This window comes from Chelonia mydas, chromosome 3, assembly GCF_015237465.2.
Source record: "Chelonia mydas isolate rCheMyd1 chromosome 3, rCheMyd1.pri.v2, whole genome shotgun sequence".
Classification (NCBI taxonomy): Eukaryota; Metazoa; Chordata; order Testudines; family Cheloniidae; genus Chelonia; species Chelonia mydas.
This window is the reverse complement of record NC_057851.1, coordinates 200,681,565-200,705,818: the sequence shown is the minus strand read 5'-3', so window position 1 is coordinate 200,705,818 and position 24,254 is coordinate 200,681,565. Positions and strand designations below refer to the sequence as shown.

The following is a 24,254-nucleotide window of genomic DNA, read 5'->3' as shown; positions in this document are numbered from 1 at the left end:
AGCCTCAGAGAAAGTTTCTCTGTGCAGAAACTAGCCCTGTCAAACTCAGTTTACCTTGACATTGATACTGTTGGGTCTCTATGTGGGGAGACAAAACTATTTACTAAGTAGGTGGGCTCTGATGTCCTTTACAGAATGTGATCTGAAGCATTCATTTTTCTTTGTGATTAGTCCCACCCCTGCATTATCTCCTTGTATTGCTGTTTATCAGCCACAGGGTAGCAGCCACAAGTATATGGTGTCAGATACAATTGTTCATGAAACTGGAGAAGACAAAGAAATGCCTTTGGGAAGGTTTCAAGTGCTAAATGTGTCACACCAAACTGAGTGCTAAAGAAATTGTTCACAACACACAAAAAACTAGTGTTACTCCTCCTTAGCCCAAGTGGTTAGCCAGTATTCAGGGTGTTGTGGGTTGCCTCCGCTAGGAAGAGAAATTGATGTGGGGATCGTGTATTTCTTTGGTGCAGTCCTGTTTATTTTGTTTCCTTGAACACAATAGGAATCAAACAGAAGGCTATTTCTTTGCTCACAGTTCCAAGCCTCTTTCAGCCAGCACTCTGCCCAAAAAGCATTCTCTCTTTACTTTCTCTCATGGCCAGACTACAAGAACTTCTCTTGTCTCCTGATTTTCTGCTTGCTTCTGGCTGACGCAGCTCCATCAGACAAGATCCAGCCCCGTGTTTGCATTCAGTCTAATCTCTGGGCTGTGGCTTCCATTGTAATTGCTCCCTTGTGTAGTCTGGATGGAAGGTAGCCAGCATGCCCATCAGCTGCAGTGAGGTTTCACTCAGGACTAGATCAAAGCTCATTAGCCAGCTGTTAATGCGTCTCAGCAGGGTCCACAGGGACAGTTAGTCCGTGGTGGGCTAGTGCAGGGTAGAGTCACACCCCAGCTTTCTGTGAACTAAATGTCTGTGGAGGCAAGCCCCAAGTCTGGCTGCTGCTCGTTCACTCTAAAATTCAGACCCTGATGAGTCCTTGCCGTGAGCCCTTAGAAAATCTGTTATCCAGCTCCTGGATCCACTCAAGTTCTGGCCCGAAATCCTATCATTGAAGGAGAGCACAAGGGTTGCTGCTCCTGTTCCACTTCACGCGGCGGGTTCCCAACGCATCCCGGTGCTAGAGTGCTTAGTCCAGCATGTCACTAGGATCCACCGTGGCCCAGCCAATGTTTGCCTCCATTACCCCCCAAATATACTATAGAAATAGAGGACAAGTGTGTCGTTTCCCCGGGCTCACCAGAGAGGTCCGGCCTCTGACACATCCTGGGCCCTGAGTATGTGTTTGTAAAATCCGTAGCCAGCACCTGGATCCGGCTGGCCCTAGCTCATTTTTCGCACATGCCCCTTCTGTTCAGACAGCAAGTGTATCCACCCTCGTACATCAGAGAATCATGTGCTCCAGAGCGGCCCCAGTAACCCGGCCTGGCACCTTTATCTGTAGATGCATCACAAGTCACGCAGTAACACTCTGCAGGAACAAGAAGTGGTGCGGGCATAGCAGATGGGCGGCTGCACATGATCAGATTATCCTGGGGTTTAGCTGGTCAGCTCTTAGTGTATGTGATGTGATTGCATTGGTAACTGAGGGCCCGGTGATGATGGTTCTGCCAGATTCTTTTTGTGGTGCACAAGTTAATGATTGCCGTTTTATTGGTTTAAGCACTCTTGGTTTGAAATTAAGTGCTTAATAGTTTAATCCCCTGGTACTTAAAATGAGGATGACACATCCCTACATCAGATGTGCTGTTCGTACAAATTAATAGATCGCAGGGAAAGTGTTCAGGGCAAGGAGGGTGCTGGCATGAAAGTCAGGCTACCCCCCTGTAATTGAACGGGTCTCCTTGTGCACATCTGGCTTTTACATGGCGCTCCCTACCAAAGAGGAACAGATCCAAAGGCACTCACCAGCACTGTGGCCTAGTCACGCCTGGGACTTTCCTTCAGAGGTCAGTGGCGGCAGCTTGTGTTCCTAACCGAGGGAAGGGGTCTGCAGAGTCCAGCTGTGTCGCATCCCCCGCCCCCTCTGTTCCTGTGGGCCTGTTCATCTGCCTGGTGTCTTGTTGTAACCCTGTTCTGTGACTTGTCTGTGCAGCACTTTGCCTGGGGGCTACTTGACTACAGATGAATAACAACGTGCATGGAGCTGTATGTACAGTGCAATGTCACTATCTGCTGGTTGTCTGTTCGCCTTCGTCCCTCACCTACAGTGTCAGACAGCTCGCGCCCCGCGCCTGTCAGCGACCTGGACCTTCACAAGTGCAGCTTGATGAAAGAGCGTGTGGTTCAGCTTGCTGGGCAGCCTTGGGAGATTTAGCCAGCTTGTATTGTTTATGCGACAGCTGCTGCGGGCCGATGGACAGACTGTACCTCGTTGCAGGGAACGTGGGGTGTGGCGACTGATAGCGGAAACCCCCTTTGGACTTGGTGTTGTCCGGGGGACACACCATTGAAAAGGCTGTTCTTGATGGCAAGCCCCCACACCCAAGATTTCAGGCCCTGGTTCGCGGCAGTGGGCTTGCACTGTAGATCGTACCATGCCTGGCGCGGGGGTCAGGGTCACCATACCTACCTCGGACTAGTCAATGCAAACTCCAGGGCTGATCAAAGCCAGCTGATTGGCACCTTTTGATGGGCGGGTGTGTGTGCCTCTGCAGAAGCTCTAGGTCCCCCCGGGAGGCCTCGGTGTTGAGGCGTGATCTGAAGAAGGGCCCTGTGTGCATTCTCCAAGCTGTGTACATAAGAGTGGGCTGGCGCTTAATCACCCTCTGCCGTGCCTGGCCCAGACACAAGCAGCAGGGGTGCTGGTCCCCCCTGGTGTCAGGCCAAGGCCAACACCAGCACCTGGACACAACGCCAGGTGGCATGTTCACGAGCCAGCCAAAAAGCTGGTCCATGGTCTGTCAAGTTCCAGCCCTTCCCCCTGCCACCTGGGCCAGCTTCCCTCTGCATGACATCAGGTTTGCTCCCCAGTACTTCCCTGTTGGCTTCTCTAGACGAGGAATTGCAGCTGGCAGAGGCTGGGGACAGCAAGGCCGGCCCAGCGAGGCTCTGGGAATGCAGCGCAGGGGCAGCCCCTCCTTAGCCCACATGTTGGGTTGCTCTCTCCCTGCTCACATGACAGGTGAAGAGGCCAAATGACAGGTGTGATGCACACGTGACAGGTGTGATGTTTTTAGCGGTCTTGCTCCTTCTTCGCAAAGTGCTTCAGGAAGGCTCCTGTCACCTTTGCCCTGTGCTCCCCTGCCCCCAGCTAATGCCCTCAGCTGGCATTGACAGGTGACAGTTCCCACATACACTTCCCGTGCTGTTCCAGCACAGCGTGCCCAAACCCGTCAGCGCCGCTGCGGTCCTTTCCATTCCCAGCACCTCTGGGCATGGGGGAGAGGGGGAACAGCTCAAGCAGCCAAAGCACTCGGTATTGAACTGGCTTTTCAAATACGACTCCGTCCCCCCAGTCCAACAGCAGCCGGAAGGGAGAGGGTATTGAGCCGCCAGAGGGACCTGCTTAGAACAATTGGACTCAGCTGCCTTCTCATGCTTCCTGTTGTTAGTCCCTTGGCACCAGTGTCTGCGAACGCTCGGTGTGGTGCAAAGGGACTGAACCCTTGTGCCCAGGAGCGTGGCACTGGGTGAGGTGCCACAAGGCAGGGCTAGCTGCCCTCCCCGCACAGAGCTTGGCCATCCCCGACGCATCGCTGCCTCGCTCTGGCAGAGGCCTTAGCTGGGTCTGCGCTAGCCTTTGCCTTGGGGCCCCCGCTTTTTGTGCTGCCCTGCTGCCGGTGTTTGAACTGCAGTGTCGTCTAACCCTGCTGCGGGCGCGGTGGTGAAAGGCTGGCAGCCGCTGTGGGCTGCAGACAAGATGGGGAGATGTGCGTGTCATAAGGCCAGAGAGGAGCAGTTTGTGATCAAGGCCTGGGTGAGATTTGGGGTGGCAGTGGAAGGTCTGGTTTTACTCTAGGAGTGGCTGCTGTTTAAACTAATCCCACATCTGATTCGAGGCCAGGATTGGAAATGGCGGCGTTCTCTTTGGATTGGGCTCCCAGAGCATGGTACCTGGGCGGATCGAGAGTGCTGAATGCTTCTGTGCCGCTTCCAGAGGCGTTGTGAGGAGAGCCAGGCCTCAGCCCGGGGAGCTCAGGATGGCCAAGGGTCTGGTTTGGGTGCCTTGTAGTCCCAGCAAGCCAGACATGCAAGAGATTTTCCCCATTGCCTTTCTCAGCAAGGAGCAGCCACTCAGACATAGAGAACTGCTGTGGGTAGGCAGTTCCACCTGTCGGACGCCCGTTAGCCCTGTGGCCGTCACAGCGCTCTGCAGAGCAGCCAGCCGCCCTGCGGGCCGTCCTAACCAGGCAGTAGGGCGTAGTCTTTAAAAGGTGCTCACGCGGCTTCTGGGCATAGAGAATCGTGTTCGAAAGCTCCAGCCGCGGCCGGATACGGATGTGACTTGGCACTGGGCACCAGGCTTTGTAGCCTTCACATTGTCCAGGCAGGGTGGGGAGGCTCCTCCTGCCTGCCCTTCAGTTGAGCTAACGAATCCCAGGCTGGTGGGGCATGGTGGTGCGATGCCCTCTGTCCCCATGGGCTGAGGAGTCTCTTCTGGGGGATTTTCCTCTCCCTGGGCTGTGCTGGGGTGTTAAGTATGCCGGTGCAGGCCCTGGCAGGCCAGCATGGCCCTTTGGGTGCTCTGGGATGGTGTGGTGACCCAGCAGAGCAGTTCCTCTCATCCCCTGCCCGTGCGAGGCTCACTCCGAGGAGTTTCTGGGAGGCTGAGCGCACTGGTCGAACGGGGCCAGCTGTAGATGAATATGAAAGTGTCAAGCTCAAGCATGTGGCCATCAGGGCCCTGAGCTAAGGTGCTCCCTCCATGTTAGTGTCTGTGAAACCTTCTCTCCAAGTCAGGTTTGCCTGAGTCTGGAACGTGTTCTGCTGTCTGGCATGTGTCCCCTGCAGCTATGCAGCGGGGCCGGGTGATTGCCCTCGCTGTCTCCATGAATTCCCCTGCTCATGGGCAGGACGGCTGCACAGCCACCCCCGCAGCTCCCAGGAAGCTGGGCCACTAGCCGCATGTGGTACGAAGAGCTGTTTGTGCAGGTGTTGTTCTCCTTGTGGGGGTCCAGGAGCTCGGCGCTGGGCCTTGTGCTCTGCTCGTGTGGGCTGAGTGCAAGGAGCTGCAGTGTGGGTATCGCATGGTGACGGCGGAAGCAAGCTGTGGGCCCCACGGATGGGCAGGGCTTGCGGTGGGAATGCAGCTGGGATGGGGCCCTGAGCCATCTCCGCCAAAGGAGTGTCCTACCCATTGTGCGTGGGTGAAGGAGGATCCCCCTGGTCTCCCTGCGGAGCAGCAGTGGGTGGGGCAGGCAGTCTCACGCTCCGTCACAGTCCTGGCTTTGGTTCTCCATTTCTGTGGCCCCTTCCGAGGGGTGATCTGCGGCCAGCAGACTTCCTGTGGCCCAGGTGCAAGCTGTGCTGTCTGAGGGACCCCTTGTGGGAGACACCTCTCCCGCATTCGTTGCCTCTTCTCTCCAGAGCCGCGTGACTCCTTTGACTGGCCCAGCGAGGCTGGGTGCAGGAGCTTGGGTCTGAAAGGGGAAGGTGCTGGCCACCAGCACGGCCTGTGGCAAGCATGGCAGTGCCTCCTGGTGGGCTGTCGGGGATCTGCAGCTGCTTGTCACCAGACGTTATGGGCCAGTTGGACCTGCAACGCTTGTGAGTGTCCGCTGTGCTGCTTCCTCCAGGCTGGGCGGGCTGGCTGGCTGCGTTTTCTCCCTAGCCCCACCCCAGTGGGTCCCTGACCACCACCTTTAGGCAGGTTTGGAGCTTGTTGCTGGAATACAGGCAGGAATCCTGTTCCTGAAGCCATTCCCCCTGCCGGAGCAGCTGAGGGAACACGGCATCTTGGGCACTTCGCCATTCACCTTTGATGTATAAAGTACTCAACATCTGCCTCGTGTTGGACAGCCCCCCAGCTCTGCGCTGCCTTGGCCTCCCTCCACGTGAGAGCGGGAGGCTGGGAACGGGATCGGGTAGCGAGCGGCAAATGCTGAATTGCCCTTTGTCCGTCTCTCTTCCGATTGCCAGCTGGTAGCCCGAGCGGCGCGTACAGGCAGCTGGCTGCAGACAGGCAGTTTGCACGCTCCCGGGTGGACAGTTAGACCGACCTTGCTTGGGGGATGTTCAGCAGTGCCCGGCCCGGCCTGGCCCCGGCCAGTTCTCCAGCCGCGTGGCCCGTGCCTGGCCAGTGCTCTCCTTGAGCTAGGTGGGCTGTGCTGGGGAAGACCTGCTCAGCCTGCGTTGCCGGCCCTTGGCACGGTCTCCTTTTCCTGTCGCGCGGCTCCAGCTGCCGCGCATTGACGCTCAGCCCCCGCAGCAGCCCCTGTGCGGTTCTGATGGCTGGACCCTGTTCAGGCCGAGAGGGCCCGCTGACTGCATCGCTGGAGGGGTGGGGAGCAGGTGCTGCTAGGCACTGGGATTCCCACAAGCTCCCCTCTAGGGAAGGGGCTTTACAGTGGCCGTTCCCCCTGCACCTGTTTGCAGATGGGCTTGGGGGGGAGGGAGTCTCCCAAGCGTTGGAGCAGTGGCTATCATCTGCTGCAGGGATGCTCCCGTCTCCTCCCCGAGATGGGCCGCCACCGCTTGTGCACACCTCAGGCTGGGGTGTCCTCACTGCTTGCCCCGCCCTGGCCGAGCCAGGCTGGGGTGAACAGCCCGCAGGAGAGAGCGGAGTCCTTGTTCACGCTGCTTCCCCCGTTCCTGTGTGCCCTCCTGACATGGTACCCGAGGGGCCTAGGCAGTCTCCGAGCTCTGGGACTGTTTGGCAGGGGCAGGGCAGGAGTGCCCCTTTGGTCAGCCCTGAGCAATGGGCTTTGCCCCAGAGCCTCGCAGACCCTCCCTGCTGGGGTGATCCAGCCTTTCCCTGTGCCTTTTCCAGTGCTCCTGCTCCGCCTCTCCCATAGCTCTGCGCTCATCTCTCTCCTCTGGCCCGCGGCTGCCTGGTGCTGGCTGTGACCTCGCAGGGCTTCAGCTGGGATTTGAACTGGTGCCACGGTGTTTTCTTGCCTAGCTGTGCAGCCAAGTATTTGCCTCTCCTCTGAGGTGCTTTGTTCTCTTCCTGTGGCCAAAGCTCCTGCCGGGTCCTGTCCCTCTGGGCCACTCCTGTTTCAAACCAGGAGCTGTGTTTCTGGGTTAACCCCTTCCTCTCCCAGGCTGTGTCAGGTAGAGATAAAGCTGAGGTGTGGGTTGAAAACTGGCCCTCCGGGTATGTCAGAGAGAGGAGACAGTTTTTCCGAAGTGGGGGATCATTTGGGAAGGGGAGATGCTGGAGCGGAAAGCCCAGGAACAGAGCTGGTAACAGACAGACATGTCTGCTCCTGAAATGTAACCTGTGAAATCTGGACACTTGGCAAGCAGGTTAGTGCATGCCAGGGCAGTCGGAGCCTCCCAGTGCCCTGTGTGTGGCACGGAGAGGGTGGCCTTCTCCTTTGGCCTAGTTAATGTCCTGGTTGCCATTCTGGGCACAGGGCTGCTCCCACGTAGAGATGAGAAAACAATCGTGCCGCCTTTTCAGTGCGGGTTTTTTCTGGAAGTTGAGGCTCTGAGAATTCAGACTGAGGTGCTTGTTTGTAACAGGGAGGGGAGTTAATCACTGGACCAGCTTCCTTAGCGACATGGCGGATTCTCATCACTTGGAGTTGTTAAATCCAGCCTCTAGCTCCAGCAGAAGCCATGGGCTCCGTGAGGGAATCACTAGGTGAGGCTCTGTGGCCTGTGTTAGGCAGGAAGCCAGCCTAGTCCCTTTTGACGGTGAAGTCGGACTCCCCTTGAGCCAGAGCGCTGCTGGCAGTTGCATTGGCCCGGCTGAAGGCTGTTGGCTCCAGGAGCTGGATTCAGAGCCCTGGGCTCACTCCGCAGGAAATGAGCCCCAGGAGGCAACTCAGCGGGTTCTCCAGGAAACAGACACGGGCTCATTCGCTCTGAGGATGAGGAGGAACCTGCTTGCTGGAAAACTGCAAAGCAGAACACTTCAGAGTCACCTAGAAGGGCCTGAACTCTTCGACGAGCTCCTTGGGAGACCGGGTTGGATGTCCCCACCCTTTGGGGCCTTTGAGCACCCGCCCTAACACAGCTAGCCAGCTCCCCCTGCTTTCCCTCCCCAGGGTTCCCATCTTGTTCCTGGGTTGAGCAGGCTCCATCCGAGCCCGTCAGCACCTGTGCAGTCCCTGGGGCACAGCAGCTATGGCTCCCATGGGGAAGTCAAGCTAGAGAGGCGGCTGTGGGCCCTTAGTTTCTTTGGCTGGGATTCAGCGGCTGGAAGGGAGAGTTACAGCCTCAGAGACCAGCCCGCTCTGGGTTAGGAGCAGCAGCCCAGACAGAGGAGCTGGTTGGAATGGCCTGGCACTGGCCTTTGATGGTGGAGGAGAAGCCAGCCGCTACCCGGCTGGGCATGTGCTGCTCTTCTGGCACACAGAGCGGCTAGTCCTCGGCTTTGGCATGCTGCCTGCCTCTCCTGCAAACTCCCTCTGGGCCCAGGCTCTGGAGAGACTATGCCAGGGCCCTGACTGCTGCTCCCTTAGGCTCTTTTATTGACCAGATCAAAGCATTATTGATGATCTCCAGTAGGCTTCCTTCAAAGGGCATTGTTTGCTTAATTGCCTTCCCCTCCCCCGCTCAATCCCTGCCTTTGAAAAGGGCTCCCAGTGGGGGAGGATAGCACCATAAGCACAGAGGCACTGCAGGAGAGTTCCTGGTAGGGAAACAGTCCCAGACCCCAGTTGGGGCAGGGCTCCAGACTGAGCTTTGCAGGGGGAGCCATTGCAGGATCGAAGTCAAGGTGCCTTTGGGGGGGATTCCAGGCTTCAGAGACTCTGACCCTCCACTGGATGTGGCTCGGAGCTGGGGTGTTCCTTTGTGACTCCTCTCAGCAGCCCAGCCCCGGGCTCTGCCCCTTCTCGGCCAGTGCTCCCCCGAGAGAAGGGAGTGTTTCCAGTTGGCCTGTGTTCAGGACAGGCCATCGGCATGCAGTTCATGGGCTCTGCAGCTTGTGTGCGCTGGGGCACGGCCCCCCTAGGCTGCCTGGGCGGAGCTGCAGGGAGGGCCATGGATTTGGGCGACAGACGATCCCTCTGGGGCTTCAGATGCAGGAAATCCAGACTGCTCGAAGTCCCGATTCTGAAGGAAATTGAAACTGTCTGGGCGTCTCTTACCAGACCGTGTTTAACCCTTGATGGGCTGGACTAGATCATGGTGCAGTGGTCCCGAGGGACGTATGGACGTCTGTAGTGTTGGGCACGGAAAGCGTGTGGGTGTGTATCTCACTTCGCACAGTGAAGCCATTGTAACGGATGTTCCAGTGCACACCGGGGGTTCCCATCACAGCAGTCCCCAGCGCCTGAGCGTCGTGGGATCAGAGACCTGGCGAGCCTGTAGCGTTGAAAGTGCAGCCTTGTTCAGCCTCCGGGTTGCACCAGGTCCTGGGTGTTGGCGTCGTGGCCAGGAGGTTCCCTGCATTCCCCCGTCGGTCAGGCCTGAGCTTGCTGCCTGTCAGCAGGACAGAGAGCACTCGGGGCAGAAGGCGGACGTGCCCTGCACTGTGTTCCCCAGGCTCAGGCGCTGCGTGGACGGGGAAGAGCAGTGAGAAACGGCGCCTCGGGCAGTGGAGCGGCACACGGAGCTGCGTCCTGGTGCTAGCTGGGAGGCTGCTCAGAGGCTGCTTTTCACTTTGGCCTTCTCTTTTCTGAGCTGGAAGGACTTGTTCTGGCCTGGCACGAGCTAGCGCGGGGAGCCTTAGTGCTGACAGGGCAGTTTGCGGCTTAGCCCGAGCGTTTATCACGCCCTTCCGACTCGCGGGGAAGCTACAGTCTGCCCTGTCGGCACTAGGGCTGCACCCCATGGTGGTTGTGGAGCAGATATTGGCTAATGGGGTAAAGTCCTAGGCCGTGTCTTCACTACAGAAGGGCAGGGTTTGAGTGAGGTGCTTACTGCGCCTTTGCTGGCCTGCTGAGCCGAAGCGCAGACGGGGGCGAGGACAAACCTGGGTGAGGAGGTAGTCCTGACCTGCTTGGGCAGTGAAGTCACAGCCTGGCGAGCGGGGGGTCCTGGAGCTGGGCCTAGGCAGAGCAGCCCACAGGGGGCCCCCAGCACCTTTCTCCCCCTCCCGTTAACCGAGCCGTTCCCCAGCCGTTCTGCCCCCAGGCCAATCTCTGCGCTCGTGGGGCTGAGCTCTCTTGTCAGTCTGGCCCCAGTTGTGGGTGCTGAGCCCTGGGAATGTGGTCTGGAGCTGGGGGGAGCCCCTGGCCTGGAGTGGGAGCACCCTCTCCCTGCCCTGCTGCCCCTTAAGCATGGCAGCCTCTCCAGGGCGCTGTGGGTCAGAACGCTCTGAAGTGGGTGTGTAGTGAAAGAAGCAGGCTGTGTTCCCAGTGTCTCTACTGTTACTGCTCCCAGGGTGACCCCAGCACATGCCCAGTCCTGGATTCCCCCCAGAAACGTGTGTTCTGCGTGTCCAGCCCTCTCCTGGGCAGCCCAGATGTGTTAGGTGTGTAGCCCCTCTCATGGGATCGGTACACAGCAGTCTACCTCAGCTCGAGTTACCCACCAGTTCACAACGCTGGGTTAGTTCTAATTAAAGAATAAAACGAGTGCATTTAATTGCAGGGAGAGAGCTGTTCAGGGTACAAGTAAAGAGGCACGAAAGTCAGAAATGGTTCCAAGAGAAATAAAGATAAATCGCTTCCCAAGCTGGGCTTGGCTCACGGTGAAGTCCGTGAGCACGTGTCCAGTAACGCTGCTGACCAAACCCTCCAGCCAGGATCTGCTCCCAAAGCCCAATAAGCATTTCTTTCCTGGTCTTAGGTGAACAGGAGAGAGATGTGCGGGGAGAGAGAACCGGGGGGTTGCCCCTCACTTTTATAGTTCAGTCCTCTTTTGAAATGCATTGTCCTGAGGGTGACCCCTAGGTAAAGGTCTTTCTCCCTGAGAGCCAGGAGACAAGGAGGGGGGGTGCGGGGAGAGGTTCCATGCTGTTGTTTGCTGAGATCAGATCTGTTTGTTCCTGCCTCGTCCTTGCCAAAGAATGGCCACTTGGTAGTCGATGGCCCGTCGGCTTTGATGGCACCTGCCTGGCTGGGGCAACAACTTGTCCTTTGTCTTTGAGAAGCACGTTTACGCCCCCAGACTTGCCTGGCGAACGCCCTTCAGTCATGAGTTCGGCTTCTGCTCAGAGCGTTCCATAGAATGCTGCTCCAGCCCTGTCCCTGAGATGTTGTTAGCTGTCAGATGACACCTCCCCAGGCGTATCTGCACAAAGATTATTGCCGTGGTGTGCAGGGTGTGACGGCAGGGGGCGTTCTGTCACAGCGGGGCGCTCGAGAAATGGGTCTACACTTAGAATTCACATGGCCCTCGCTAGGTGTGGAAGTGTTACGCTGACCTAGACCCCGGTGTGGGTGCGGCCAGGACAGCAGCAGAATTCTCCCACCAGACTAGCTATTGCCGCTCAGGGAGGCAGCTTAACTGCAGCCATGGAAAAACCCCTTCAGACGCTGTAGGAAACGTCTCTGCCACCCAGGCATGGCCTGCATCTCCCCAGGTCCTGCTGGGGCCTGTTTCACGCCGTGTTCCCCTGCCTGAGAGCTGAGAGGCTGACCCCTTCCCCCGTACGCTTCCCGCGGGGGGCTGCTCTTGCTTCATCTGAGCTGCACCCCTTCCCCAGGGTACCCCCTGGCCCCGCCGGTGACCTCCTTTCCTGCCTTCCTTTCAGCCGTGGGCACTCGGGCGCGGATCCTCTTCACCAAGGAGCCGTCCTCTCAGGACGCCTTGCACGGCCGCAGCGCCATCCTGCGCTGTGAGGTGGAGGAGCCGAGCGGCGTGGAGTTCGAGTGGCTGCACAATGGGCTCTTCATCCAGGACACCGAGCGCCGCTTCCAGGAGGGCAGCAACCTGCAGTTCACCGCCGTGGATCGGCAGCAGGACGCCGGGGGCTTCCAGTGCGTGGCCAGGAACACGGTCACCGGAGAGGAGGCCCGAACGGCCAACGCATCTTTCAACATCAAGTGTGAGTACGAGAGCAGGGCCAGTGAGCCTGCCCCAGGCACGTGCCTCCCGACCCAGACTCCCGGGGTGGGCACATGGGAGTGGGTACAGCCCTCCTTCCTGCTGCCTTTTCCTTGCCACCCTCAGCTGGTGTCCACTTTCCCAGAGCTTGCTAACGGCCTGGCTCCTTCCTTCGATGTATGCTGCAGAGCAGCATGCACCAAGGCCACTGGTCTCCAGGCCTGGACCAGTCACCTCTCCCCTCTGCAGAGAGGCACAGTGACCCAGTGAATCCTCAGGGATGTGGCCAGGGTGGGATGGGGTGGGGCCAGGTTGTTCTTCCCTTGGAGCTGTCAAAGTGAGTGAAGAGCTGGGCTGTACCCAGAGTGGTTCCTACAAGACCCAGCAGATGTGCTGTCTGACTCCTCGGTGGGTAAGTGGGAGCAGAGGGACTGACCGGGTTAGGAGGGGCGATTTCTAGCTGGGAGCTGTGCCAGGCTGTGGGACTATGGGCTGGAGGAGTGGGTGGGAGCCCTTGGCACTTTGAGCTACCAAACTGGACCAAAGCCTAGGCAGGGATCTGCAGTGCCCACCACCCGGAGAATGGGCTGGGAGCTGGGATAGGTCTTTCCTGTGGGCGTTACCCTTCTCCTGCTCTCCGCCTTCCCTCCACCACACCAGGCACAAGCCTTCAGACATGGCTACTAGAAAAGAGCCCCCCTGATACCATGTGAGGCCAGGCCTCCCCCCGCCTGCCAGCTCGGTGGGGAGCTGTGCCCCAGCCTAGCAACACTCCCGCAGTGATGTCGGCATGGAGAGCTGCGAGCTGGAGTCTGTGCAGTGTCTGGAGTAATCTGATGCTGGCCAGTGGCCCTGAGCTTCGCCAGTCCTTAGCCCAACTCCTTTACCTCCAGCAGGCTGTTTGTCATGGGGTGCTTGTCTCTATCTTTTGCTGACTCTCCTTACGAGTGTTTGCTCCAGGCTACGCTGGACTTTTGTCCCCTTGGATGACATTGAGCACGGGCCTCGGCCCAACGTTTAAACCCTTCTCCTGTGTGCCACTCCCTGTCAACACTACAGAACACCAGAACGGCCATGCTGGGTCAGCCCAATGGTCTAGCTAGCCCTTATCCAATTCCTTTATGAACCTAGTTCTACTTTTGGCCTTCACAACATCCCCTGGCAGTGAGTTCCACAGGTTGACTGTGCGTTGTGTGAAGAAATACTTCCTTCTGTTTGTTTTAAACCTGCTGCCTATTAATTTCATTGGTTGACTCCTGGTTCTTATGTGATGGGAAGGGATAAATTACACTTCCGTAGTCCCTTTCTCCCCACCAGTTGTGACTGTATAGCCCTCTAGCGTGTCCCCCTCAGTCCTCTATTTTCCAAGCTGAGACATCCCAGTCCCTTTCATCTCTCCTCAGACGGAAGCTGTTCCATCCCCCTGAGGGTTTTTGTTGCCCCTCTCTGCACAGTTTCCAATTCTAATGGGTCTGTGATGAGCTGGGCGACCCCCGTGGTTTGGCTGAGCCCTCTGGGTGCGGCTGATAGGGTTGCCCCTCCCCCACGTTCCCAGCGCAGCCCCCAGGCCAGGCATGGTCAAGCTGGGCTTGTGACCTCGGCTTGCATGACTGCCTGGTTTTGATCTGCTCCGTTGCCTGCTTTGAAGGCCCTTCATGGATCTCGGCAAATGCCCTGCGAGGGTCAGAGACCACTCCTTGCTGCTCCCTCCCCCCCCCCATGGCACAGAGCCCCAGCGAGCCGCAGGCCATGGCTGGAGATGCTCCTGATGTGAGCGCTGGAGGCTGGGGGGTGTGGAGAGTCCCAGGCCCAGCCGAGACCAGCCAAGAACTGCCTGGGGCCGGTGCTGCACGCTGCTGGCTGGGGGAGTGGAGCACCTGGACCAAGCCCAGGGCCCCAAGAACCCGCTCGGGCGCTCTGGGGCCCACGTGCAGCCTGGGGGGGACCTGGAGCAGCCATGGAGCTAGCGTCTGAATGTCAGCGCTGTCGCTGACTGTGGCAGCAGCGGGATGGAAGGGCTGGCCTGCTCCAAGCTCGGGCCGTGGCAGCCGTGGGGTGCCGGCAGGAAGGTGTGGGGTGGGCACGCTGCTCCGAGCAGTGGGGGCTGGAACTCCCTTTCTTTTTGCAGGGCTCGAAACGGGTGGCGTTGTCCTGAAGCACCCAGCAAGCGTGGCAGAGATCCAGCCCTCTGCCTCCGTGACGCTGCGCTGCCACATCGACGGCCATCCGCGGTAAGGAGCCACTCTCGCTTCGCCAGCGTCCGGGCTGGGCTCTGCCTCGCCTTTCACCTGCGCGCTCTCTCTCTCTCTCTGTCTCTCCTGTGAAGATCCACCAAAGCCTAGGGGGAAGGTGAGAGGCAGGAGTAAGCATCGGGGGAGAGAGCAAACCGCGGGAGCACAGTAAGGGCGGGCCTAGAGCCCCAGGTCCTGGAGCTGCTTGGTGTCGCTGAACGGGGTCACTGTCTGTCATTGGAACGGCTGCATGCCTCATGGCTTCCCGAGCTGTGTCTGTGTGTGTCCAGGCCAGCGGGGTGCAACGAAGGGTCAGCCGAGCGGGCCATTTCCCGGCTGCTTTCCTCAGTGCATGTGCTCTCAGGCCCGCTGCTGGCCACCACACTGACATGCCTGTCTGTCTCCTAGCCCAACGGGCCAGTGGTTCCGGGATGGCAGCCAGCTCCTGGATGACCGTAGCAGCTACGGGATCAGCAATAAGGAGCGGACACTAACCCTAAAGAGCGCCAGCCCCGAGGACAACGGCATCTACTACTGCTGTGCTCGCAACGCCGTGGGCATGGTGTGCAGCAGCAACAACTTCACGCTGAATATCATCGGTAAGGGGCGCTCTGCCCACCCGGGCAGCAGGCGCGCGCCCCACGGGCTGGGGGGCCCAGGGAGAGGGCTGTTCAGTGCTGTGTCAACTGCCTTGTCTTTGATGTTGCAGAACATCAATGAGGCTGTGACCTCAGATCTGCCGCAGCTGGGGAAGTGTCAGGCTGGTGTGATTTCCTCCGTCCCCCAGGAGGGAGGGGAAATTGTCATTCGCAGGGGCCCTGCCTGAGCTAGGGACCGCAGGAAGCACCCCACCTGCATGGCCACATTTTAGCCCCGCCTCGTCCCCGAGGCAGACGCAGACAGTGATGTTTCTAAATACCTGCCGCACGGCCCCAGGGCCCCAGCAGGGAGCTGGCGGGTTTGTCGGCCCCGCTCTGCTGTGCGCACAGTGCTTGTATCGGGCAGCAGGTGCCGTCGTATCGGTGTGTTAAACCCCTTCAGCCCCAGCGCAGCCACACTTATACCGGGATAAAGGTGCCATGTACCGAGTCCACCAATGTAGGCAGCATGAAAGCAGCATCCACCCAAGGGGCTGGACTGCTTTGTCCCTCCCAGTCCAGGTGAAGTGATACGGCTTGTGTGTGTAGACAAGGCCTTAGCCACCACTCCTGTTCCCAGTCTTGGCTGGTCCTTGCAGAGGGGCTGTAGCTGGCAGAGGGACGGCATGCCCAGAAGGGAGGTTGGGTGAAGGTACATTTCTGCCATGTGGGAAGGGAGCAAGCAGCTTGGTGCCAGACCCTGCTGTGTCGGACAGGCCCCCTCTCCGTGGCTTCTTGGAAGGCAGGCTGGGCCTTCCCCAGCTCTGCTGGCCCTGCCCATGGCTGGGCTGGGCTGCGGCAGCAGCCTGACGCTTGTGGCTCTGGCTGCGTTTTCCAGACTGGTCAGCGTTCCCGAAGGGGAGCTAGGAGCCAAAACCAACACGGGAAAGCCAGAAGCGAGGACACAGCAGCCTCCCCAGGAGGCAGGGCTTGTGCCGGGACAGGAGTGTAAACGCCTGCTGGCGCGAGGGTCCCTGTCCTGGCAGGCTCTCTGCATGCTGCAGCCCAGCCCTCTGCGGGATTCCCGCCAGCCCCTTGGCCAGGCCTCCCTGTGTCTTGTGTCTCGCTGGAGATGAGCTGGCCTTCGGGGGAGAGGTGGGACTCCAGCCACCCTAATGTTCCTGCGGTCTCCCCTCCCAGACGAGAGCTTCCCTCGCCCGGTGATCATCCCGCAGGACCTGATCGTGAGTAAGAATGAAGAGGCCATGTTCCACTGTCAATTCACAGCAGTGCCTCCTCCCAGGCAGGAGTGGGTCTTCGAGGACAACTCCCCCATCACCAACAAGACACGGTGAGTGCCCCCGCCCCCACTGCGCTGGGGAGGGCGAGAGGCCCCAAACCGGCAGAGGAAAGGAAACCCATCTCCCATTTCATTGCGTGCTCCTGAGACCTGCAAGGCTGGAGGAGCCATGAGCCCTGCGAGTGTGAGAGGATCCATCCCGCTTCCCATACTGGAGCCCTCCCTGTCCTTTCCAGCGCCAGTCCGAGGGCCAGGCTCGTTCTGGGTCGGGTCCCAATTCCCATGAGGCGCGGTCTGTGCCAGTCACTTGCCAAGGGCCTGGAAGGCGAGCAGCAGCCTGGGGGCTTGTCTCCCCGGCTGAGGGGCGGGATGAGGGAAAGCAGTCTGATTGCTGGCTAGGTCAGGTCAGGAAGGAATCGGTCGAAGCTGGCTTGACCCAAGTCGCTCTTTGCCTGCAGTCAGAGCGTCCGCACTGCGCTTTGCACGGCCTTAATGACATCGGTTTAAAAACACCCCTGTGGTTAAACTACTGCCAACTCGCGGGTATGCCAGGCCAGGCCAGGCCTCAGTGTGGCTTGTTACCGTCCCCGCCCTGTTGTTAGGACACCTGCCTTGTGAACCGTGATCCCTCTGTTCCCTCTCTCCCCAGAGCTGGCCCAGGCTGTTGCTGCTGGCCCTTGGCCTGGTTCTCTTCTGTCGTGTGGCAGCACGCTGGGTTATGGGGCAGCTTGAGAGGGGCAGGGATGGCAGGGAATCACCTGGAAGCCTGGGGTATCTCAGCGCTTGATTCAAGAGCTGAGGACATGGGCAGCCAGCCCCAGAGTGGCCGTGCCCAGTGGTACTTAGCACACGCACCGTGGCTGAACAGACACGTGCCTGGCCCTTGCTCTGGGCCAGCATCTGGAGTGAAGAGCTGAGGGCAAGAGGGAGCCATTTGCAGCACATGGCAACAAGCCTGACCCGCCCTCCAAAGCCCAGGAATGGCGCTGGAAATTCTCCAGCACCCTCTGCTGGGCACATGCAGACAGCTCTGTGTGTTTTGTGGAGCACTGCGGTGACGCGGGGTCTGGCAGGCCTGGGCTGGGGGTGCCCAGCCAGCGCTGGTGCCTGATCTGTTGATTAGGTGTCAGTGGTATTGATTGCTTAAGAATCACCCGCTGACAGATTTGCACTGTCTGGTGGGTTCTAGGCCCCAGATCGGGCTGCGGTGTTGGCATTGCTGTTAGACTGGGTATCCCGACTTGCACCTTTGGGAAAAGGCTTCTAAGTTTGCAATAGTTTTATTAACACCAATAGCAAAATCACAGAACCTCCCACCCAGCAAGGGGGGTAGAGAGAGCGAACACAGAGCGACTGTCTGAGCAGCCATGTACTCACACCGTCCCCCGCACGAAAACCCGCAGCGTCAGTCATTGTCCTCGCCATCGTCCTGCCGTCCCCCAGGGCACACAGGCTGGGATCAGCTTTCCCAGTGTGGGACGCTGGCGCCCCTGTGCCTAGTGCATGTTCCGTAGGGGTTCAGCCCCTTTTCCTTATTTGAACTTCTGCCCCCCACTAATGTTGGGGTGCCCATCTCCCACAGGTTACTAGACCTTTTACCTCAAGCTTCTTAGCATGCACGTCAGTTACCGTGGCATTGTGGTGGTCAGACATCTGCTGATGTTCCGGACCTGGGAGATCTAAGGCTGATATCAGCTGGTATCCTGTGGTTACCTATCAGCATTTCAGTCCTCCTTGCACTACAGCACCCTCGCCCGGGCTAGCTCATGATCCGGGCTTGCTCCTGGCCAACTGCTTATGCCCTAGCCTCCGTTAGTTTAGCTAGTGTCGCCCTGGCCCGGAGGGCGAGGTTTTCGTTGTGTTTCAGTTTGGGTTTTGTTTTATTCCCTGTTGTTTCCCATTTGTGAAGACCCCGGGCTCGATCTTTGCAGCCCGGGGCACAGTGGGCTTGCCCAGAATCCCAGCTGGCATTTCACAGACCTGATGGTTCTTGCCCCCAACGGAGCTGAGTGTAGCCGCTGTGGGGCTGTCTGCAGCCAGCCTGGCCCCATGGCTCTGAGGGGTGGAAACCTCCTTGGAGCACTGGCTCCAGGTCCCAGCTGTGACACCACCAGCCCACTGGAGCCCGGGGCTAGGAAGGGCAGAGGAGACGGCCGTGGAGGGGAAGGCTAAAGCAGTGTGGCGGGGCTTGGGCCGAGCAGGTGTCCTCACTGGGTGGTGCTGAATGTGTCAATGAGGGACCGAGTAGCTTGAGGGTCAGGTACTCGCTCAAGGTGCGCTCTCCCTTCATCCCCGAGCCAGCCCCGAACCCCAGTGCCATGCACCGTCCCGAAATGGGGCCCTGCTCTGCGCCCGCTCAGGATGGGCACCCACACCGCCTGCCGCAGGATCCCCTCGCAGGCCTGGGGCCTGTGCGTCCGGGGCCATCTCCCCCGGGATTCCCCGCCGGCAGCCCCTGAGCCATCCGAGACTCTCCTGCACAACGCGCAGCCTGGGGCAGCAGCAGCTGTGAGCCACCTCCAGCCCTCCGGAGGTGGGCAGCCAGGCCTGCCCCCTGTCCCAGGTGGGGAAGAGAGCCTGCCCCCCAGCCCCTGTATCTCGTGTTCCAGTGCCCAGCAGAGGGGATGCAGGGAGGGAGTGCGTGGCCACGGAGCGTGTTGCTTAGACAGGGCCGTGCTGCGGCTTTGCACGTCTGTCCCTCCTGTCTCAGCCCCTCGCTGATGCTCGGCCACTCACTCCCTTTGTGCAGGATCACGGTGTTTGCCAATGGCTCCCTGCTGATAACCCAGGTGAGAGCGCGCAGCACGGGGATCTACAGGTGCATTGGCCATGGGCAGAGAGGGAAACCCACCGTCCTGGAGGCAAGTCTGCGGCTGGCAGGTAAGGCCCTGGGTGGCTGGCCAGGTACTCGTGCGGCCCTGGCTGTACTCTGAGCCAGGCGGGCGCAGCGCTGCCTCTGTCCGGTGGTTGGGGATGAGCCGTTCGTTCTCCAGGGCTGCCCGGCCATGGAGAGCCGTCCTGTCCCACTGCCCAGCCAGGGCCAGGAGCTCTGCTCTGCTCCCTGGATCCCTGCCTGGATCTGCACTGAGGCCCAGCGCCTGGGGCAGCAAGGCACAGGGCCTCGGGGCACGGCTGGGGATAAGTCACCTCTCCCCCGTTTCTCTCAGAGATCGAGGACATGGCGCCGTTCTCCCCGAAGGTTTTCATAGCGAGCCAGGAGCAGCGCGTGGCCTGCCCCGCCCCCCGCGGCATGCCCCAGCCCCGTGTCTGGTGGGAGAGGAACGGCCTCCCGATACCCGCCAGCGGCAGGGTGCACCAGGAGGCCGAGGAGCTGGTGTTCACCAGCGTTACCGGGAGCGACGCTGGCACTTACACGTGCCACGCGGCAAACAAGGCCGGGGAGAAGAAGCAAGACCTCAGTGTCACCGTAGCCAGTAAGCATTTTCCACTGGGGGCTGGGCAGGGGGCTCTGGGGATGGGCTGTGGGGGGCTGGGCAGGGGGCTCTGGGGATGGGCTGTGGGGGGCTGGGCAGGGGCGGTGGGTTGAGATGGCAAACGGGCAGTGCCCCATGTGTCACTGACCCTGGAGCAAAGGCTGAGCGAGGGCAGGCTGCGTAGCAGAGCCTCGCCCAGCAGACCGCCCCAGACGCAGCAGGGAGGAGGCTGTCTTGGTTGTCTTTGGGGTGGTCTCTGGCAGGTCTCCCCAGCCCGGGGGCAGTGCCCGGGTGTCCCCGTGGCTCTGGGAGGAGGTGGGGCCTTTTCCCAAAGGCCCCCTGCCCCACCCCCACGTTACAGAGCAGAGCTCCTGTGGCCCCGGACGTCACGTCACCAGCAGTCCACGCTGGGCGGGCGGGTGGTGCAGTACCGGGGGTGCCCGAGCTCTCCAGGCCAGCCGGGGGCACTGCCCGGTGTGGCTGAGGCAAGCACGGCGGGAGCCCAGGTAACGCTGTGCCCTCGTCCCCAGCGGTGCCCAGGTGGGTGGAGATGCCCAGGGACAGCCAGCTGGAGGAGGGGAAGCCGGGCTATCTCCACTGCCTCAGCAAGGCCTCCCTGAAACCCACTGTCACCTGGTACCGCAACGGTGTCTCCATCTCCGAGGTGAGTGTGGCGCGTGAACCCCAGCCAGCCCGGCCGCAGCTCCCAGCACCCGCGCTCTTCCACCGGCCGGGCAGCCCTGGGGACCGGCTCATTCCCAGCCGTGCTCTCCCTGCTGCCTCTGGGCTGCGCGTCGGGCCAGGGCAGCCGCAATCCATGGCGCACTGAAATGAACCTTGCCCAGTGCTAGGACCCCCTGCATGTCTCCCCCGCCTGCCACTGTCAGCTCCTAGTGCCCTGGGCCCCAGGCCCCACTTCCCCTGGCTCTGCCCCACACCTCAGCCCCAGTCTCTACCCCCTGCCCCGCAGCCTGCTCCAATGGGCTGGGCCACAGCCCCTCCCTGGCCTGCTCCAGTGGGCCAGGTCCCAGCCTGAGTCCTGGCAGGGGAGGAGGCAGAGCCTCAGGGGCGGCCGAGCCAGCCGCTGACTGCCCCTGCAATGGGCCTGCGGGCCAGGGCAGGGCCAGCTCCCCAGGGCCAGCAGCATGCCCGGGCAGGGGAGGACAGCAGGACTGATGCTGCTGTTCTGGTTGGGCAGGACTCGCGCTTTGAGATCTCGGAGAACGGGACGCTGCGCATAAACAACGTGGAGGTGTACGACGGGACCGTGTATAAGTGTGTGAGCAGCACTCCGGCGGGGAGCATCGAGGGATATGCCCGCGTGCACGTCCTGGGTAGGCCGGGCGGCTGCGTGCCGCTGCGGGGACCCCCCGTGCCCCTCCTCGCCCTGCTTGGGCAGGCGCTGCACCCCTGGGTTGGGACACCAGCTGCTTTGGCCTCTCCCTCCATGGGTCCTTGGCTCTTCCAGCGTGAGCCCTGCTCCTGTGTGAGTGTGCAGCAGGGCCGGGTATCCGGGCAGGGCCCCTGCTCCCTGTGTACGTGTGCAGCAGCAGCCCCGGGGCCGGTGCAGGTCTCCAGGCACGGCCCCCGGTGCCAGTGCGGGTCTCCAGGCACGGCCCCTGGTGCTGGCGCGGGTAGGCAGTGGGGTCAGTTACACTCAGGGGTCCCTGGGCTGACTGCCCCGTCTGTGTTTGTTCCAGAGAAGCTGAAATTCACGCCCCCCCCGCAGCCCCTGCAGTGCATGGAATTCGACAAGGAGGTCACCGTGTCCTGCTCGGCCACTGGCCGTGAGAAGCCCACCATCCAATGGCTCAAAACAGGTGAGGGGGGGGACGTGGTCTGTTTCCGGACTGCCTGGGGCTTGACTTCCCGGCGTGGCGGAGGCTGGGCTCGGCACCAGGGATTGTTCTGGCCTAAGGCCTCCGGCCCGGCTGTGTAGCTCGGTGCCCTTCTGGGGAGCGCCGCAGCAAGGGGGAGCCCAGGCCACAGCCGTGCTGCAGGATACATGCTGCCCATGTCCTGGGCACAGCGCTGGGGCCCGCAGGGCCCAGAGCCTCCTGCTACTTTGCGTGGCTGCAGCGTAACCCCCGTTTCTGCCCTCCAGATGGGAGCAGCCTGCCGGCTCACGTCAGCCTCAACGCTGGCGCCCTGCACTTCCGCAAGGTGAGCCGGAGTGACGCTGGTAACTACACCTGCATCGCCTCCAACAGCCCCCAGGGCGAGATCCGGGCCACGGTGCAGCTCACGGTGGCAGGTGAGTGCTGCGCACCTCCCGGGTCGGTCCCTGCTCCAGAGGGGCATTTCCTGGGCACCACCCCTTAAACATCCGTCCTGAGGAAGGGAGCATGCTCTGGCCTCAGGATCCCAGCACCATGAGCCCTTCGCACCTACCGGTGCTGCAAGTCACGGCCTCCCAGTCAGCTGAGCTGCTGGCAGCGTCTGTTCGTCCGTGTGCCGCTGGGTCAGGGCGCGAGTCACCCCAAAACCCAGTCCTGTTTGTGCAGCTCCCTCTCCCGCCTGCAGCTCTGCCAGCCCCCCACTGCAGCCTGTGGCACTGGGGAAATGCCACCGGCAGGGAGCTGTCCTGCCCCACGCTGACCCCTCGCTCAGGCCCTGCTCTGACCTTCCCCCTCGCCGGCCCCAGGGCAGGCCCCCCAGTAGTGCTGGACAAGGGGGCCATCTGAGCGCTTACCTCCTGGTTTGGGGGTCCCCCCCGGGAGCTGGGATGTCCAGGGAGCCTGCGTAGACCTGGCGGGGGGGGTGGGGAGCGGCAGTAGGAGAAGAGCTCGCATTGGTGCTGAGAAGCTGTGACCTCTGTGTTCAGTTTACATCACCTTTAAGCTGGAGCCGGAGCCCACGACGGTGTACCAGGGGCACACAGCCGTGTTGCGGTGCCAGGCAGAGGGCGACCCGGTACCACACATCCAGTGGAAGGGGAAGGAGAGGATTCTAGATCCCAGCAAGCTCTCACCCAGGTACGGAGCCATCTCTCTGCCCCCCTGCCGCTGGAATCTGAGCTCTCCTGCCTTGGGCATGTGACGCGTGAGGCTGGCTGCCTCCAACCCATCCTGGAGCAGTGGTGGGGGGCCAGCTGGGGGCACCATCCCCAGCCTTCTGCACTCCTGTGCCAGGCCCCAGACCTGGAGACCAGACCAATCCACGGGGGGATATTGGTCATTGGGCAGTTTTCTGCACTGCTCTGTGAGTGACAGTTGTGACTGGGAATCCCCTGCCTCCAGGAGCTGAGGCTTTAAGGCAAGGCCCAGGTATGGAGGAGGGTACCTTGGGCCCAGGCCGTGACGACTGAGAACACTGCTCCATCAGAGCTCACCAGCTGAGCCACTGAGGCGCTCAGGAATGGGGAATCTCCGGGGAGCAGGAGAGTCCGTTCCCTCGCAAGGCCACCGCGCAGTGGGGCGGGGTCCCAGCAGGCCTGGGAGGCCATTGGAGTCCCCGGGGGAGACCCGCCCAGGCCGGTGTGCTCAGGACGGCGGTGTGCTCGGTGTTGGTACCAGTAGAGCTGGCCATCAGGTGCTGTTCTCCAGCTGTAGTTACGCCCTGGGACTCGGAGAAAGGCGCCTTCTCCGGGGGTAGGTACGGCCCTTCCCACGCAGCACTGCTCGGGGGCTGCACTGGACCAGTCTAGTTACAGGGCTGAGTGGAGACGGGCCTTCGGTCCGGTTCCCCGAGGGCAGGTGCCCACATCTGACAGGGCAGCGTCACCACTGGCAGCTGCAGCAGAGGGGCTGAGCGCAGGGTGGGCAGGGCGAGCGAGGCCCCGAGCAGGGCTGAGGCTTGAGGAGTGGTGCCTGGGCTCAGACTTTCTGCCTCCTGGCCCCTTTCACCAGCAGCAGATCAGGGAAGTGAGGCAGAGGGGAGAGCGCTGATGGGGGCCGCCAGTGCCCTGCATGCCTGACCCAGCACAGACCTCAGTTACGCCCTTTGCTGGGCCCCTGCCGTGTCCCGCGGGGTGTGCAGGGCGCATGCCTCTCAGCACCCAGCCGGCGGTGAGAACCACTCCCGTCCCAGCGGGATCAGTCGCAGTGGGCAGTGCCGGAGGGGTCTTGCCGGGCTGACGGATTCGAGGCCCGAGACAGATGTTCGGCTGGATCAGATGCGTGCACAGGCGTTCCGGGAGCGTGCGGGAAAGCCATGGAGGGGCACTTGCTCTGCACCGAGCCATGCTGTGTTGGGGGGAAGCACTTTGCAGAGGGCCGGGTGGCTGCTGGCTCCGTGCAGCCAGGAGGCCCCTGGAGGAATATGGGGGTAGCAGAGCTATTTTGAGAAAATATTACAAAGAATTCCCACGGTCTCCCTCCTGCCGTCCCTGGCTGCACGGACCCAGCAGGAATGCGGGCCCTTGACCCCTGCCGCTCCCCTCTGCTCTGGCCTCACGCACTGTGTCCCGGGAGGGCCTTGCCTGGGGTTAGCGCAGCGCCTAGCACACGGGACACCCCCTAAGTGCTGCCCTGGGGGTGCCTGTCGTTACAGGATCCAGATCATGCCCAACGGCTCCTTGGTGATCTACGATGTCACCACGGACGACTCCGGGAGGTACACGTGTATTGCTGGCAACAGCTGCAACATCAAACACCGTGACGCCACCCTCTACGTCGTAGGTAGGATGCGCCCTCGAGCCCTTCTTGGGGACTCGGGCAGGA

The 24,254-nt window shown here is 60.8% G+C and overlaps 1 protein-coding gene across 1 annotated transcript in view; it reads left to right on the top strand.

Moving 5' to 3' along the window:
* PTK7 (protein tyrosine kinase 7 (inactive)) overlaps positions 1-24,254 on the top strand; it is a 97,262-nt gene that overhangs the window by 64,287 nt on the left and 8,721 nt on the right. The window contains exons 2-13 of the mRNA XM_037896272.2: positions 11,758-12,051; positions 14,179-14,281; positions 14,690-14,880; positions 16,060-16,210; positions 18,909-19,039; positions 19,327-19,593; positions 20,124-20,257; positions 20,792-20,927; positions 21,294-21,413; positions 21,698-21,847; positions 22,418-22,568; positions 24,085-24,212. Coding sequence (XP_037752200.2) covers positions 11,758-12,051; positions 14,179-14,281; positions 14,690-14,880; positions 16,060-16,210; positions 18,909-19,039; positions 19,327-19,593; positions 20,124-20,257; positions 20,792-20,927; positions 21,294-21,413; positions 21,698-21,847; positions 22,418-22,568; positions 24,085-24,212 — 1,956 coding nt within the window. The remainder of the gene's footprint in view (positions 1-11,757; positions 12,052-14,178; positions 14,282-14,689; positions 14,881-16,059; positions 16,211-18,908; positions 19,040-19,326; positions 19,594-20,123; positions 20,258-20,791; positions 20,928-21,293; positions 21,414-21,697; positions 21,848-22,417; positions 22,569-24,084; positions 24,213-24,254) is intronic.